General features: G+C 41.6%; 1 protein-coding gene across 4 annotated transcripts in view; it reads left to right on the plus strand.

The window, feature by feature from the left end:
- Positions 1-11,236: 11,236 nt before the first annotated feature.
- The window catches only part of CPEB4 (cytoplasmic polyadenylation element binding protein 4), a 74,308-nt gene continuing 66,574 nt past the window's right edge, over positions 11,237-18,970 (plus strand). For 2 of the 4 annotated variants that reach the window (XM_032158651.2, XM_032158652.2), the window contains exon 1: positions 11,237-13,763. In XM_032158651.2, coding sequence (XP_032014542.1) covers positions 12,639-13,763 — 1,125 coding nt within the window. In that variant the 5' untranslated portion in view covers positions 11,237-12,638. The remainder of the gene's footprint in view (positions 13,764-18,970) is intronic. The other 2 variants (XM_032158653.2, XM_032158654.2) reach the window with 1 other exon arrangement.

Raw genomic sequence — 18,970 nt, forward strand, 5'->3', positions numbered from 1 at the left:
GCATGCACCACCATGCCCGGCTAATTTTGTATTTTTAGTAGAGACAGGGTTTCTCTATGTTGGTCAGGTTTGTCTCAAACTCCCGACCTCAGATGATCTGCCCACCTCAGCCTCTCAAAGTACTGGGATTACAGGCGTGAGCCACTGTGCCCAGCCAAATCTCTTATCTTGACAAATATACCTTTATAACCACCTGGAAGGCCAGGTTCAAATTTAGAATTCTCTCTTGCCTGAAGATGATGACTTAGGAAAAACTGGTCCCCAGTCCAGAGTCTTCCCTCTTCAACATCTGCTCTTCTTCTCTTCTCATATCTGACTCCATTTCATACAGCAGGGGGCTTTGCATAGGTGGGTGGACACTCTGGCCTGCACATACAAGCATCATCCTCTTCCTCACCAAATAATAATAATAATAATAATAATAATAAAACAGCTTTTCATTGCCACCCCTTGGGTCCCAGGGTGTGCACCCTGGCAGTGCTGGGTGAATTAACCAAGAAAAGAGGTCTCTGCTGGCTCCAGAAGCAGGCTCAGGTAATTTGGGCTGGGCATTCAGGGTCTCTTGGTACCTGCAGTATGATCTAGAAGAGGCGATGCAGGCATCTATTGGCTCCTCAGACTTCTTACAGCATGGAGAAGGGCCAGGGTGGACGCTCTAAAGCAGGCCAAGGCAGGGGCCCCACTTCTCACCAAAGACTGAGTAGAGACCATGGTGAATTGGACAGCAAACGCCCCATCTTACAATGGCAGCAGCTGCTCAACGCCAGCCCCAAATTATCATACGTAGGAACATGCATCCAGATGGCCACATCTTATACTTTTTGAAGAAAAGACACAAATCTGGGTTTTCTTATGAAATTTCATAATTTTTACATGTTAGCAGGTAATAAGAATAAAAACGGAAATTACTCTGCAGGCCAAACTAAAAATATCCGTGAACCACCTGCCTGTGACTTCTATGGAAGGAAAGCAAACCAAACTTCTGTTTACGTGTTGCTTGACCACCATTTAGTTTTGAAAATTCTATTCTCCAACTCATTAATGTCACTTGAGCCCATAAGTGAATGATGATGTCTCCATGGCTGTATATACGTTTGAATTTCATGCATATCTTTTTCCCCAGCAGAAATCCAATTTACCTGGCACCTTCCAGTACTGATATAGGTCCCCATAAGCCATCAGAAAAGACCTGATGTATGTATGGATCTACACATTTTTCTTCCCTGATGCTGACTTTGATCGTGCTCTCCCCTCTGACCTTCCATCTTAACCTGGGCACAAAGCTCTCACTGCACTGCTCATATCTCTTTACATGGCTGCTTAAATGCCATTATCTCCTTACGTGGCTGTTACTTTGAAAATTATCTCCATGTCCCCAGGGCCTACCACAGAGCCTGTCATGTGGTAGACACCTAGTACATTTTGTTTGTTCTGGAACTGAATTCATTGGTGTTTTGTTCTCCACGATGACCCACATCTCCCCAGTTACAAATGAATAATAATTATAGCTGATAGTTCTAGGACATTTGCTATAGGCTAGGTGCTATGCTAAGAGCTTTATACATATCACCTCGTATAATCCTTTCAAGTAACTGCTCAAAAAATGTTATCCTCATTTTCCAGATGCTGAATCTGAGGTTCAGAAAGACAAAAAGACCTGCTCACAAGTCTCTCAGCTGGCAAATGGGCGAGGTGGGACTTGAGCCAATCCTGCCTGCTCTGAAAGGTCTGTGTTCTTAACCAGGAAGTTGGTGCTTCCCTAAATGTCCTTGAGCTCTTTCGGATAGTACACAGAGGAACTGTCTCTTATTTTGACTTCTAGACATTTGTTCCACTCAATATGCATTTATTTCAGTATATATTAGGAAAATTAAATAACAGTAACTTCTTATGGCATATCATATTGATTTTTCATTTACATTGGTAATACAGAATTTTCCTTTTAACTTATTTACTTAAGTTCTAAAATATTGAGTCCATTTACGAACAATGTTGAATGAATAATAAGTATGATATGTAGTACAATAATACAATAAAAATTATGTATCAAGTATATACAAAGGACTAGGATTTGAAAAATACTGCCTCAGAAACCACCATATACGGGTTTAAAAGAAACACACACACAATGAAACTAATATTTAAACTCTCACCACTCTCACTTGCAACTTGCATTTCCAAGTTTGTAGAATGTTGCTTCAAAAAAAATATTCCAGACCCTGCCTAATGAAGACTCCAAGCAGTCTCTAAATTTCTAACTTTGAAGCGTGTTTATTTCTTTTTCCTGTTTCTATTTTTGGAATTTAAATGGCTGAATGGATTTTTAAAAATTGCCTCTAAATAAAAAATGAGCCAGGGGCCTGGATCTCTCTTCTGTCTCATTTGAACTCTGTGCAAATGGTGAATTACAACACCCCTGGACATAGTGGTCTCTAACTACCAAGCTGCCAGGCTTTTAAATAACAGCAGCACAGAATTGTGGCCATAATGCTACCTATTTCCCTTGATAAATTATTTATGCATTTATTATATTTTACATGGGCTGCTGAACCTGAAGGTACTTCTTTGGGGGCCAGGCATTTCAAGAAGCCCATTACTGAGAATCAACTCAACAACCTTAGAAACTAGCACATCCAATTGTATGTGATATTACTCATTAATATTACATCATTACTGCCTCAGCAGTTGTTTTGGGTGGTGATAACTTTATTGTGTGTGTGTTTGTGTGCATGCACTATCCAAAGGCTTCAAGGCAATCCACTTCATTAAGAAGCTGTTTAACATTGAGGGTACATCAATAAAAACTAGCTTAATGCAATCGTGGAACTGTACCTAAGATGACTCGGCCAAATGAAGCTATTACCCGTATAATGTGTTTTACACAAGATGGAAATGGTTTACTAAGTTTATAAAATCACTCTCCAGGATTTACAGTGACTGATTTGCTGTAAGATCAGCAGTGTGGTAGAAGTTTTATGCTAACAGTAACTTCACATATGCTCTTAGGAAATTGCTATATTTTCCTCCAAAACAACACAAAACAGCAATGAAATAGAGAGTACTGTTTGTAAAATGTTCCAAAGCATGCTTGTAGTTCAACCTGACATTTAGTATTTGGACTTTGTTTGTGACTTGCATAGAAGAAACAAATTAATTAATTCAGCCTTAATTCAACAAACACTCATTAAAGGCCTACTATGTGCTGGACACAATGCTGGGCCCAGGGAACACCAAAGAGAAAAGAAGAGTCCCTGACCTGGAGGAGCAACTCCAGTAGGTAGGATCTAAATGGTCAATTCCATAACTGTCAATTATGCAGTTAAGTGTCCATTCCAACTAGGAGAAGACACTCACTTCTGTTCCAAGGGCAGAGAAGGCCATGCATGCTTAAGTAGGAGATCCCTGGGCAAACAAGGCAGGCGAGACCTACGGTAATTTTATGGTGGGCATGTGAGACACTTGTTGATTCCTCCAGAGCCTTTCCCTGCTCCTTTGCTAGCTGAGTCCTGATTTTGTTTATGTTTCAGGTTGAGCTCCTTTGGTCTCAGGGAAGGGGGGTCCATGTCTGATCTAGATCAAGGACTGTGACCCAGCTCTGACCAAAAAGATGTAATAGGGAGTGAGCAAGTGGAAAAGGCCTTTCCTAGCTGATCAGAGGAATGTTCATGATGAGAAACTCTAGGCTCTTTGCAGCCCTTTCCCTCTAGCTTCTGAATGCCTGCATGATGACAGGGACTGTGGCAGATTTCTTAAGACCTTGGAGGGAAGACCAAAAACGTCTAGAGATTCCAACCCAGATCCCTGACATCACTAGCCTTCCAGCACCAGCAACCACCCACCTCCAGCCTTCTTGATGTGTGAGAGAAGTAACCTCCAATTGTTTAAGGCACTGTGTTACTTGCTGCAAATAGCATTCATGACTTATTGCAAGTTTGTGGAAACACAAGTTTTTCAGGGTGCTTGAAGCAGTGCTCTTAAAGGGTTGCAAGGGATGATGCTGAGATGTCGAGCAGGTGCCAGGCTGTTGAGGGCCCTGATGCCACATTAAAGGAGTTTGGCAGTGCTTTCCAGGCAATGGGTCCTTTCCCAGTGGGATACATGAGATGATGGAGGCAGCACACATATAAGGCAATGCATAATCTTGAATCACACAACCAGACATTTAGCTCTGTTCGCATTCTCTTTCAGTCCTTCTAATTACGTAAAGAAGATCTTTCAAAATTGGCCTAGGTGGCTCACGTCTGTAATCCCAACACTTTGGGACGCCAAGGTGGAAGGATCACTTGAGCCCAGGAGTTCGAGACCAGCCTGGGCAATATGGTGAGACTCTGCTTCTACAAAAAATTATTAGCCAGGCATGATGATGCACACCTGTGGTCCCAGCTACTCAGGAGGTTGAGGTGAGAGGATGGCTTGAGCCCAGGAAGGGGAGGCTGCAGTGAGACAAGGTGAAAGAGCCATTGTACTCTCTCTAGGTGACAGAGAGAGACCCCGTCTGTTAAAAAAAGGAAAAAAAAATTGGCTTAGGAAGTCTTTACTCTCTCTAACCTTATTCATCTTCCTTTTCAACAATGATAAAGAATTTTGATAACTACCTTTTGGTTATAGCAAGTGGTACTTGTTTTTCACTTTGGCTGGTGAATCAAGTTTCCTTGAATGTATACTTATTTAAATTTTTTTTAAAGTAAGTCAACTTACTGAAAAATATTAATAGGTGATAGTGCAGGAGCTACACATACATGGCAAAAACTGCAACGCTGTAATGAAAAACACTGAAGTTTGCAAAATACAGTTGAGTACATCAGGGAGCCACTCAAAGTGTTTAAGCAATGGAGTAATGTAATTAGACTCCCCATTTACAAAGATTTAGTGGACAAGGCCAGGCATTAAGCCTGAAAATGACTTTTGAAAAAAAAACAAACAAATTTCAGATGAGAAATGATCAGACTGGAACCAAAGCAGGAGATAGGGAGACAAGGAGGTGCTAAGGAGAGAAAAGGAGGAAAACTTAGGGACCAAGAATAAAAGGATGGAGAGGGAGAGGGAGGAGTTTGGGATGATTCCAAAGTTTGGCTTAGGTAACCGAAAGAATGAATCATGGCACCATTAAATGAGCTAGAGAAAATGGGAGGAGGACTAGGGCTGGAGGGAGGGTGATGGGTGCAGTTGGCCACATTGAATTGACAGCCTCTCATTAAGCCCAGATGGTGCTGTAGACCACTGGTTCTCAAGGTGTGCTCACCAAACCATCAGCATAGCCTGGCAAATTGCTAGAAATGCAAATTCTTGGCACCACCCATACTTATTGAATGAGAAATTCTAGTCTGGTTTAACTAGTTCTCTAGGTGATTCTGATGCATGATAAAATTCAAGGACCACTGGGCAGGAGACAGAATTCTGAGTCAAGATACCTGGACAAAAAAATGTGGATTATTTTAGACAAGGCCTTTCCTTGGGCCTCAGTTTCCTCAGTTGCAAAATGAAGGATTGACTAGGCTATAAGATCTCCAGTAAGTCACCAAACCTCACTGGGTCTCAGTACTTCACCCCTAAATTACCATCTCCCCCTTCTTCTTTAGTAATAGAACCCCAATTTTTAACCAAGTACTTGGGAGTCCAGAATAAAGACCATACTTTCCAATCTCTTTAGCCACGAGGTATGTGACTAAATTATGAACAATGTGCAGAGAATGGAAGTAATGTGTGTGTCATCTGAAAAGTTTCCTCAAAGAGAAGAGTTCTGTCCTTTTTCATCTTTTCTCTGTCCTTTGGTCTGGAATGCAGACATGATGGCTGGAGCTTGATCAGCCATCTTGTATCATGAGGGAGAAATCACACTTGGAGGAGAGAAGAGCAATGAGTTAGAAGGAAGCTGGATTTCTGATGACTCATTGAAACCACACACTAGCTCTATGTTAACTCTTCTAAACTTCTTTTATGTGAGAAAGGAACTATTTTATTCTAGCCATTTTTATTTTTGACTTTCTCTGCTCCTACATTATTACTAGAAAATCCCTTGTACCTTATACTTTTATTAAAAAATACTATGAGAAAGCCAAATCAGAATATTTGGGGGCAGGGCCTAGGAATCTGCACTTGATGACCTCCCTTGGGAACTGATGAACTCTAAAGTTTGAGGTTGGGTGCCTAGGAATTAACTCATATGATTGTTTTATAGTAATATATATATACTCCAAGAACAAGGGAGTAAGAAATTTGGATATTAAAAAGATTATTTTGTTTTTCGTTTTTACACATATTGATGACTTTCTTTGCATTTTTTTTGCTTAAGGGTTCGGAATTGAAACTCTTTGTAGTTCAAATTCTGCCCATAAGGAAATCATCAGACAAATTGGACCAGTGCCTGTGAGCTTATGGCCATGTTGGGGCTAGAATTTTGATCCCTGACTCCCAGCTCTCCGACCTCTGGACCCTGCAGCTTCCCTGCAACCTCTGAAAAGTTACTTTTTTCCCAGCATTGCAGGTGAAAATCCTCCAGCCTAGCCACAAAGTGTTACAGGGCAGCTGTTCAGCAGCATGGCCAGTTTTGATAGATGAAGCGAAGTGTGTCCAATCAAAACAGCAAAGGGTAATCTAGGTCAGCCGCCTGGCCACACAGGTGACTGCAGCCACAAAAGAATCCAACTCATCCCGAAGTGATGCATGGCACAATTTGGAAGGTCAATCCCCTGTTCTAGCTCACCTAAATCTTTGCCAGGATACGACAATTTCAAGTGAAGCATATCTGTGTCCTGGACCTTTCCAAACCATTTATTCAATAACAATGCACTGGAGGGATTGGCTTCACCACTCACTATCAAAATGGCTTGTTAACTATCCACTCTACGTTAATGATAATACCGCAAATGGGAAGGCAGGAAGAAAATCATGTTTAAAATGCAGAGGGCTTGAACAGGTTGCAAAACAACCAATAAAAGAAGAAAACATGACCCAGCATTAGTTTAAAAAAAAAAAATTGGTTCTTTCTAAGTAAACATGCATACTTTCCAATACTGAAAGAGAGTGAAGATCAGAAGTGGGGTTTAATGAAACCTGCTTTCACGACTTGGTTTTGTTTCTATCAAGCTTGCCTTATGGTAGTGAGCTTCCAGGTACTCTTGGAGAAGAGGATATTCCAAAGGTAATTTCACCTTTCTTTCTTCCCCTACCTTCACAGTCCCTGCCTTTGAATATTATTATTATTATTTTTTAGTTTCATTAAAACATATATTCCACCACTACATCAGAATGCTTATTAACGTTGCCAGGCAAAGTAACTGCTGGGTATTAATCTCTTGGAGGCCTGGACCATATACTTGTCCAGACTTGTCTTCTCGCTACAGCTCACTAACCAAAACCAATACCAAGGACACAGTGTCCTTCAATTCAATTACAGAAAGTTCCTGGGCTGCTAACTCTAAAAGGATCAAGTGCTTTAAATATTTCTGCAGGCAATAAGCATGGCTCATGTAATGAGCTTTTTTTGTATGTGTGTCATATTTGTATAATGTGCCCCTGTGTCTTAGAAAAAAGAACTGAAACAGGGCCGCTGCCTTGTACAACTCCATTGGATGCATTCACATACTAGTCTGTGGTGCCTTATGAAGTTGCACAGTGCACAACCAGGGCAGCCTTGGGTAGTGGTCCTGATTGTTGGTCATTAGACAGGCCTCTGGGGAGCTCAGGTGTGGGCTATTGGGAGAAGGCTGACAATGTATGCTTCAAGGAAAGTGGTGGGAGATATTAGAGCTGGATTGGGGCAGAGTTCACCTTGTGTGATTATGGAGTGAGATTTATACTGCTTGCCAAGCTTTAAAAGAGGCTGGTGAAGGAGATATTAATGCCCTGCTTCCTGGAAGGCTCTAGGTTCTGGGTGTGGTTGACCTCAAACCCCAGAGGGGGCTAGGCAGTAGCTAGCAGGTTACAGGCATTCCCCAGCCTACAACTTCTCTGAAGGTGTGTTAGCCCTCATCGTACTAGACAGGGATGGAGCTTTTTAATATATATATATTTTTAACTAGTAGCACCTTAATGTTTGGGCAGAACTTGCTTTCCCTACAACCCAAAAACTTTCTGGTGAGCACACTTCATGAAAAAGGCTCTCTTCTGCCAGCAGAGTGCTCAAGCCAGCACTCACCTACATCTGTAGATCCTTTTGGAGATCCTAAATGGAGGTGCTGAATTGTTGTCATGGTTACCATGGGACGTTTCTGAGGCCAGAATGTTTTCAAGGAGCGCAGCCCTGGGCTCTGGGTATCCTGGGTTCCTGAGTAGGCAACTGATGCAAAAAAAAAAAAAAAAAAGAAAATAATAGATTTCCCCCTTCCTTCTTCCATACTTCTAGTCCCTAAGCAAGAGTCTGATGTCTTAGTGATCATCCTGGCTCCAAACCATCCCAATTTACTGCCCACACCTGACTTAGCCTTAAAAGATTAGCTTGACTTGGCAGCACCTGACTGTGGCCCTGGGCGTCTCCACCTTTTATCAACCAAGACAAGTTCCTGGATTCCCTTGTGCACGCAGCTGCTTCTAGGCAAAAGACACTTGTGAAGGAATTCCCTGCATTTAATGTGTTACAAAGGAAGTGACATTGTTGATCACCTCTGATATGGTTTGGCTCTGTGTCCCCACCCAAATCTTATCTCAAATTGTAATCCCTATGTGTAGACGGAGGTGATTGGATCAAGGGGGCAGTTTCCCCATGCTATTCTCCTGATAGTGAGTTATCATGAGATCTGATGGTTTTTTAAGTGTTTGACAGTTCTTTCACTCTTGTCTCTCCTGCCGCCTTGTGAAGAAAGTGCTTGCTTCCCCTTCGCCTTCCGGCATGATTGTAAGTTTCCTGAGGCTTCCCCAGTCACGTGGAACTGTGAGTCAATTAAACCTCTTTCCTTTATAAATTACCCAGTCTTGGGCATTTGTTTATAGCAGTGTGAAAATGGACTAATAAAACTTTTTAGGAGTCCAGCACTTCACATGTATCCCATGTAATTTACAAACTTAGCAAGAGAGGAAATATCATTCACATTTTATCTAGGAGGAACCAAGGGCTTATAGAGGTGATGCCCAGTTCTGCACAGCTAGGAAGCAGCAGAGCTGGGATTCAAATTCAGGGCTGTTTGGTTCCAAAGGTGCTCTTTTTTCCAAGTCATGGCTGCCGTTTTAGCCACTGATAATTAGTAGCTCTGAGGGACCCTAAACCATCTTCTGGGCATGGAACATTCATTTGTTCGTTCAATAAAGGTATTTTGAGTCTGCTCTGTGCCAGACCCTCTTCTGGCCACTGGGGACATAAAGATAAATCAGACACAACCTCTGCCCCTAAGAAACTAACCCACTGACAACCAGCAGTAATTAAGAGAGGAATCTACAAGACATTAGAGAGAGGACCAGACAAGGAAACCATTCTGCTGGAAAAGACACCTGATGGAACCAGCTAAGTTTCCAGGCATGTCCAGTTGTAGGGAATAAACAGCAGGTAAGACCCAATCTCTACGCTCAAAGAATTCATAGTAGAGTTACAGAGGCAAGACTCATGCTCATGGCACAATGAAAGAGAATAAAATCACCGATTGAAGGCCCTCAGGTGTTCTACACGGAAGTGATGGAGGATTGACAGACTGAGGCAGAAGTTGAGACCATTAGAGGAAGGCTATGGAAATGAAATGGAAGCCACCTTTGTTCACACTATTCTTCATTAATCTTGGTATCTTTTTTTTCCCTCTAGTTTTGCCAGTTACTTCTGGCTCTACCCTGATTTCTTTGTTCATTTTTCTTCCTGCTAAAGGAAAATACTCACTTATTTAACATCTTTAAAGCTGTGCTGAGAGCAAAGCATTATCCTAAGCCCTGACGGTGGTCATAGCGTTGGGAATGTACAAAGATAAACAAGACATTAAAGCCCTTGAGTAGCAAACTAATAATGAAAAGTCTGATATGTGAGCTCCAAACCAAATGGCAAAAGGAAAGAAATAATTAATTCAGACTTGGAAACAGGAGTGAGGGGTGGGGGGTGGGTGATGGGTGGAAAAGGTGGCGGTGGGTTGGGGGGCTGTCACTCAGGGAAGACTTCATTGTTGCTTGTTTGTTCATTCACGTTTTCAGGATTCATTCACTGATGTCTCCTATCTACAATGTCTGCTCCTGAAAGAGCCCACTGTCCAGCACAGGTCTGGAAGACATAAACCATCACAATATAGTATGAGAAACAAGCACGAGATGTACACAGGGCCGTGGACGCTTGTAAGAGAGAATTCAGAAGATACTGTTGGTGGCTTTTGAACTGATTCCTAAAAATCAATAGGAATTTACCAAAGGAGAAGAGTGGAAAGGACATGTAAAAAGGCATTGAGAGTGTGTTTGGAGGGGGATGAGGCACTAAGATATACCACCCATTAGGTAGAAAGGCTTGAATACCAGACTAACAAGTTTGGCCTTTATCTTCGAAATAATGGGCAACCATAGAAGAAATCAGAGCATGTGAGGGTGAAGATAAAATTTTAGTTTTGGAATTTTCCCTCTGGTATTGCGTGTAAAGTGTACTAGATCGGGATGATACGGGGGCTTAGCCACAGACGCCTCAGCTGTATCTCTGTGCCTGGGAGACTGCACCAGATGCGAGCCTAGCAAAATGGGAGAGTGGGAGGTGCGGGTGAGTGAATGGAAGATTAGGGGAGAGTCCCTCCTGAGGTCTACATTCTGGGCAAGGGCAAACGCAGTTCTAGGCACCGCACAGCTGCTGGGAAGACCCGCCTCCCCTTCCAGATCCCTCTGGGGCGGAGCTCGGGCCAGAGCACGTGATGCTTGGAGCACCACCTTTACTGTGGGCACTCTTCTCATTCATCCGCGGTTTCACGGGCCGCCACTTCGATCTCCAACACCTTGACCGTATGCCTTCGTGAGCGAGGAATCCGTTCTCCTTGACACGTCCCTATTGCTCCTCCTGCAAAGCCCAGTTAGGGAAGAGAAATATCAAAGGAGTCCTTTGCCCACACAAAAGATGGCGACCTGCTGCGCTCACTCTGGGTGGGGGAAGCGGGTTCCAGGCGCCTGGCCTCACTAGGGGAGGTGCAGACGGAAGAGGCGTCTCTGGAGGTAACTTTTCGACCTTCCTGGGAGGAGCGCTGAAGCGAGGGGGCGTGGTCTCGTCTGAGTTCTAACAGATGATTGGTCTTCCGGCAGGTAGGTGGGGCATGAGTGCTACCCCACCCCTCCCTCTTCGAACCGGAAGTGTCTCTGGGTCTTTCCAGCTGGTTGTCATTTCACTCGGCTCGGTCCTGAGGAGAAGGACTCAGCCGCGGCTGCGGGACCCGGGCACCGGGAGGCGGTGGCGGCGGCGGCGGCGGCAGCAGCGGCGACAGCAGAGGAGGAAGAAGGAAAGCAAAAGAAGAACCAGGAGGAGTCCTCAACAACGACAGCGGGGACTGCGGGACCAGGGTAAAGCGGCGACGGCGGCGACGGCCCAGCAACCGTGAGGAGAAACAAAAGCCTTCTAAATTATAGTTTAAAAAAAAATTCTGGGGGAAAAGAGAGAGAAAGCCGAGGGGGGAGGCCCTTCTCCTTTAAAATAACTACGGTAGTGGGTTTTTCCTTCTTTTCGTCTTTTTTCCCTCTCTGCGGAGAATCGAACTGAGGGAACTGAACAAACCGCCCCTGGGTCCCATGAGGGAAAAAAACCCCGGAGCCGCAGAGAGGGGAAGAGGCAGAAACCGCAGGACCTTCCAGGTCGCCCCCTCGGTCCCTGCACCCCCGGGCCGCCCGCTCACCCTCGTCGAGTCTCGCTAATCCCTCCTGATCGCGACCCCCCCAAGAGGGAGAAACGGGTGTTTCCAACCCCTTTCATGGGGGAGAGGAAGCCGCGGGGAGCCCAGGAACAGCGACCGCAGCAAGATCTGCACCCGGAGCCTCAGGAACAGCCCCAGAGGCCAAAACTGCACCCTGCGAAAGAGCAGAAAACAGGACCAGGAACAGCAGAAACCTCCCTGCAATCATCTTTCCATTAGTCAATGCTGATTTGCTCTCCCGAAACCAGGAATTCACTTCCCACCCCAGATAACCTAATATAATCTATATATATAAATATATAATATATAATGTTCTTAAATTATTCCTGATTTTTTTTAACCAAGCTGCCAAGAAAAGAACGTATTCCCCTCTTAGCCCTATTCTAATTTTTATGTGAGTGAATCTAAACTGCTGAGGAAAACCATATGTGATTGTTAAATTATATATATCTATATTTTTATTCCGCGCAAGGCTTATTCTTCTACATCCATAGATGCTTGAGAAGCTCTGTTTTTGTCATTCATGTACATTTTCCTTTGGAAAAAGAAAGCGCCTATTTTACTAACCAAAGACTTGATTTTTACCCTCTTCATTTTTATTCCCTCCTAAAAATAAGCCCAATTGGATCCATGTCAATGTTTTAAGAGATTTTTTTAAGAGTTGTTTTTTTCTTTCAGAGACCAGAATTCCAAATCAGAACAATTTAAGGTGATAAGCTGCGATCTTTGAGCTAGCTATATATAAGACATTTCAAGCAAGCAAGCAAACAACTTAAATTTGGGGTAGAGGAAAAAAAGGCGTGAGACATCAGGTTGTCATTTTTTATTGTGAGATTCTGCTCCTAAAAATAATAAATGGGGGATTACGGGTTTGGAGTGCTAGTGCAAAGCAATACTGGGAATAAATCTGCTTTTCCAGTCAGATTCCATCCACATCTGCAGCCTCCACACCATCACCAAAATGCCACCCCCAGCCCTGCTGCTTTTATAAATAATAACACAGCTGCCAATGGCAGCAGTGCTGGGTCAGCTTGGCTTTTTCCTGCTCCAGCTACCCATAACATTCAGGATGAGATCTTGGGGTCAGAAAAAGCAAAAAGTCAGCAACAGGAACAGCAAGACCCCTTGGAAAAGCAGCAGCTTTCCCCAAGTCCAGGTCAGGAAGCTGGAATACTGCCTGAAACAGAGAAGGCAAAATCAGAAGAAAATCAAGGGGACAATTCTTCGGAAAATGGCAATGGGAAGGAGAAAATAAGAATCGAATCTCCAGTGTTGACAGGGTTTGATTATCAAGAAGCCACTGGGCTAGGTACTTCAACCCAACCCTTGACATCTAGTGCATCGTCTCTTACTGGTTTCAGTAACTGGTCAGCAGCGATAGCGCCTTCCTCCTCTACAATAATCAATGAAGATGCAAGTTTCTTTCACCAGGGAGGGGTCCCTGCTGCTTCGGCTAATAACGGTGCTCTGTTGTTTCAAAATTTTCCCCATCATGTCAGCCCTGGCTTTGGAGGCAGCTTCTCTCCTCAGATCGGGCCTCTCTCACAGCACCACCCACATCACCCTCATTTCCAGCATCATCACAGCCAGCATCAGCAGCAAAGGAGGTCTCCTGCCAGTCCCCATCCCCCACCCTTCACACATAGAAATGCTGCTTTTAACCAGCTGCCTCATTTGGCGAATAATCTTAACAAACCGCCCTCTCCGTGGAGCAGCTACCAGAGTCCGTCACCAACACCCTCCTCTTCCTGGAGCCCGGGCGGTGGTGGATATGGTGGCTGGGGAGGTTCCCAAGGCCGAGATCACCGCAGAGGGCTGAATGGTGGAATAACGCCCCTGAACTCCATCTCGCCTTTGAAGAAAAATTTTGCAAGCAATCATATTCAGCTCCAGAAGTATGCTCGCCCCAGCTCTGCCTTTGCACCTAAATCCTGGATGGAAGATAGCTTGAACAGGGCTGACAACATTTTTCCTTTTCCGGTAAGATTATGTTCCATTAATAGATTAGGATGAATAAGGAAATAGCATGGTGTAATATCTATGTAACTAGAGTTTGAAGTGCCCGTATTCACATCAGAGCTTTTCTTAGATAGAAAATGAATCAATAACCAGACTTGATTTTAGCAGGAGTGTAATTGGAACAAAATATTCAGCTGTTTCTTTGGCAGTTTTCTAAATTGTAGCCTTAATCTTGTCATAGATAATTATGAATACCTGGTAGCTGGGGATGTAGTAATTATTAACTATAATACCTTTCTTGCCTGACGTGAGAATCAGGGTCAGTTTTTTCCCTACTTATTTAGATGAGAATAAATAATATATAGATATAAATATATTTCATTGCAGAAACTAATGAATGTTTTCTGAAGTAACTATATAACTAAACAAATTTCTTTTGACACTTCAAGGTAGTGATTCACTGAAAACCAGCTATTGAATTACAGTTTTCTCAGTGGTTGGTTGCATTTTAAACCTGGAAACTCTCTGAACCTTGTAGGTCTGAACAGCCTGAATTGATGGATTTGGCAATTCCTCTTAAACCTCTGCAAATTTTGGCCTACCTTTCATCAGTAAGGAGTATCTAGTGAGAGAAATGATCTAAATGTTTTCTTCATCCCCATTTATTTTTGAACACTGTGAAACTGTTCATCTCAGAGTGACTCTTTATGCCTTTCACCCATTTGTTTATTTTCCAATGTTAACATTGGAGGTGTAGATAATTAAACCATTCCTAAAAATAGATCCAGGCAAAGATCATTTGTCTTTCTTGCTACCAGAATATCTTTATTCTGGCAAGAGTCATTGATGTTTTTGAATTAATGAGCAGCAAGTTACGTTGATATGAACTAGATAAAGGGAATTTCATAGGTGGTTGAACGTCAGATGCTCCACTAAATGTGTATACTTTGAGGGTATGATTATATGTGTTTAGGAAATTTATAAGGGGTAAGAATCTAGCATTCAATCTAGTTTTCCCAACAACCTCACAAGGTGAGTTCTGTTATTATCCTCATTTTACAGATGCAGAAATTGAATGTGAGAAATATATAATAACTTAGCCAAGGGTACACAGCTGGTCAGAGTACAAATTCTAAGTTAAACAAAAAACCCCAAGGATTGAAAATATGTATACATACATGTGTGCACATACACATGTGCTACAGCTAGAGGGTTACTTTAGAAATATTTCTGCAAAGGCTAAAACAGATTATAGAATCATTGCACTGTTCCCAAATACGATGTTAGCCCTAGCAGAATTATTTGTTTTAATTAGTAATTGACTGAGAGGGAGGGGAAGTTTGCTAAGAGAACCCTATGTCATTCTTTCCCTAAGGATTCAGGTGCAGTGCATCTTAAAATATGTGGATATATTTAGTTTTCGACTTCTAAAAATGATTTTTTTTTTTTTTTTTTTTGCCTATCAAAAAACTGTTGGCATTTGCTTTAAAGGGTTTCGGTTGTTAAAACCAAAGACCAATTACTGTGCTTTAGTGGTCAAGTAAAAAGGCTGTTTAAGACATTGACAATCCCATGAAGTCTATTTTTAAAAAGTTGCCTTTGATATTCCTTTGAACATAAATTTAAAGAAAATTTAATGCAAAGATAAGTTTTATGAATTATTCTTATATTGCTAATTTAAAAAAATGTAAGTTAACATTCAGTACATTTTAACTGGATTAAGATTTGGCTCAGAACTAAATACACCTTTTTTTCTTATTTTGCTGCTATATGCTGACACGGTGAATTTATGTGGCCTCACGGTTTGGTTCCCATTCTCAGCTTACTGACTTTTGTTAAGATTGCTTTAGGAAAAATGAAAAGTTCAGACAATGAATAAAATATACATATATGCACATTAATATTTTTTTCCTATTGGGCTAATAGAATGTGTGTTATGTGTGAAATCTTTTTGAACAGTTTCTTTGGAGATTAAGTTGATTTATGAAATAATAGTTAGACTAAGATTGATACTAAAATATATTGTTAGAAACCAACTCTTCCCTTAGAACTGCTGTCTTTTATATTGATTATGGGAAAAGGATGGGTCAGTGTACCTAACTTTCAAATATGGTAAGATTCAAAAGTAAACTGTTAATTCTGCTCCCCATCCCCACCATTTGTAGCTCTGTGTGTGTGTGTGTGTGTGTGTGTGTGTGTGTGTGTGTGAGAGAGAGAGAGAGAGAGAGAGAGAGTGCACGCACACATATATGAGGAGAGAGAGCTAGCAGTGGGGTGATTTGAAAGTCACAAGAGAATAAATGATTTGAAAAAAATCTCTATGACAAGAAACTCCTAATTGGGTTTTGAAAAAGTCTAAAGAAGTAAGTAAACTGACCACTGTGATTCTTACTTAAATGGATACAGTTCTTTTTGCTTTTTAAAAACCAATAATTCTTGTGAATTAGTTATTTTTGAGAAAAAGTATCATTTTAAGTTGGTATAAGTAACTTGGTTAAATTTGTCTTATTTAAATTTATAACTTGCAGGCACGTGTCTGTAATCCCAGCTACTTGGGAGGCTGAGGCAGGAGGATTGCATGAGCCCAGGAGTTTGGGACCAACCTGGGCAACACAGTGAGACCCCAGTCTCAAAAAAAACTTTATAACTTAAACACTATTAATTTTAGGAAAGAAATTTTATAGATATTAGCACTTAAATTTAATTACTATTAAAAAGAATTCCTTTCTTCTGCAATATTTCTCATAGGGGAAAAAAAAAGAATAAAAAGAATTCCTTAGGTGTGATAGAGAGATCTTGAAACTTACCACAGACATTAAGGATAGTGCTTACATGGGTACATTATAATAATGGTATTCAATCAAAGGCCAGCACGTTATTGTTGTATTGAAAAGAAATAATTTACCTGAAGTGTAACTGATACTAGGCAATGTTTATTTTAATTTGAAATGAACCAGAATGATTTTTACATTTGTTTACTGCAGGTTTGGGTACATATAATGAATTAAAATTAATAACCTTTTAAATTCATAATCCTCCCCCCCAATAACTGATAGGGGAAGACATTTTATTTGGAGGATTTTTGTATATTAAAAGGTGTTTCTAAGTTATTTTTGCTTAGCTTAAAGCTTCATTACATGAATTCAGAGGGCATCACTCAAATCCTGATTTTGTTTGTTTGTTTTGAGACAGGATCTCGCTTTGTCACTCAGGCTGGAGTGCAGTGGTATAATCACAGCTCACTGCAGCCTTAACCTCCCTGGGCTCAAGAGATCCTCCCGCCTCAGCTTCCCCAGTAGCTGGGACTACAGGCACACACTACTATGCCCAGCTAATTTTTGTATTTTTTTGTAGAGACAGTGTTTCACCATGTTGTCCAGGCTGGTTTCAAACTCCTGGGCTCAAGCAATCCACTCGCAGTGCTGAGATTGCAGGTGTGAGCCACCGTGCCTGACTGAAATCCTGTTTTTAGACACAGATAAAGTAATATGCAAATAATAATAGCTAACATGCGGCCGGGTGTGGTAGCTCACGCCTGTAATCCCAGCACTTTGGGAGGCTGAGGTGGGCAGATCACTTGAGGTCAAGAGTTCAAGACCAGCTTGGCCAACATGGCGAAACCCTGTCTCTACTAAAAATACAAAAATTAGCTGGGCGTGGTGGTGGGTGCCTGTAATCCCAGCTACTCCGGAGGCTGAGGCAGGAGAATTGCTTGATCCCAGGAGGCGGAGGTTGCAGTGAGCTGAGATCATGCCACTGCACCCTAACCTGGGGGACAGAGTGAGACTCCGACTTAAAAAAACAAACAAACAAACAAACAAAAAAAACTAACATGCCTCCTGTGTTCTAAATGTTTTGCATGTATTGATTCATTTAATTCACTCAACAATCCTATGAAGCAGAAATTATTATTATTTTTAGTCACAGACAAGATTTGGCTCTTAATCATTATACTACAGTGCCTCTTCACATAATGATAATATGGCAGGGGGATAGTGGGTGCAGGTGGGGCCGGAAGGGAGAGTGTCTCCCAGACGCATGTAAGATGAGAGGAAAAATTTTAGTGATACATGATGATCAAAGGCTGATTGTAGATAGAGTATTGAAAGGGGAAAATAATTGAGTATACTTGTTTATCAACTTTAAATGTTAAACTTAGATAATATTTTGGTCAATGATTTGTTTTAAATTTTGAGCATGTTATATACCAGGCACTGGGCTAGGTGCTTTCAAATATGTTATTTCACTTCCTATGTAGGATTCCTCAGCCCTGTGACATTTGGTTTTATTGTCCCAATTTCAAAATGAAGGTCCATATTCATGTGACTACAGGCATGATTTGACCCTTACAGTAAGGAAAAAAAAAATCCTGTCTTACCAAACATATCTTAGAATTCTGACATCCAAAGCAGATAATATATTGGGGCACCTGCCAATAATTATATTTGAGTATAGCATTTCTTTGGAGGGGTGCCTGGATCTTCTGTCCTTACAGGAAAGTAAAGGAGAATTACTTAGTGTATGTGCTGACACCCTCTTAACTACAGCTCAATTATGTTGCCGCTTTCATTAGCTAAGAGTCAGGTAGGAAGGAAAAAGACAAAATCTGTATGTCACAAAGACTATCCTAAAACTTGTTTGGTAGGGAAACAAGTGTCTGGATCCTCAAAATTATATACTGCATCTTATATTTGCAAACAGAACACTGCTGCGGTGCTTCAGTTCTGAAAGTCATGGTGGATTATTAAAATTGTCTAATAGGCAACCTCATTACATTTTCTTGTTTCTTAATACAGTATCGTTCCAAGAGGGATCTTTGCATAGGAAACATTTTCTTTGACTTAGAAGGGGAGAAACCAGTTTTTTAACTGTAAATTATGAGTCGGATGGTTCTAGATCTAGCAGAACTGACATATTGGAAAAGTCTTCCTCTTTGTAGAAGGCTTTTTAACTAGGTTAGATAGCTTTTCTGATGAAATTAAAACTAATTCCAGGGTAGAGTTTTTTTCTTTTTCTATCTTCAGAGAAGCCATGGAATATGATCAGCACATTGTTCCAACACCTTTCAGGAAAAACCTGTTTATCGCAAGCCTAGTAAATGTGGTTGTTGCTGGTTGCAACTAGAAAGATGCTACTTAGCTCATGAGTTTAAGTTTTTGAAAGGCATCCTGTTGGTGTTCATAAGAAAGAAATGGGGAACCTAGTTTTTAAATTAACATGTGCCTAGG

The sequence above is a fragment of the Hylobates moloch genome, unplaced genomic scaffold (assembly GCF_009828535.3).
Source record: "Hylobates moloch isolate HMO894 unplaced genomic scaffold, HMol_V3 SCAFFOLD_6, whole genome shotgun sequence".
In the NCBI taxonomy this organism is placed as follows: Eukaryota; Metazoa; Chordata; class Mammalia; order Primates; family Hylobatidae; genus Hylobates; species Hylobates moloch.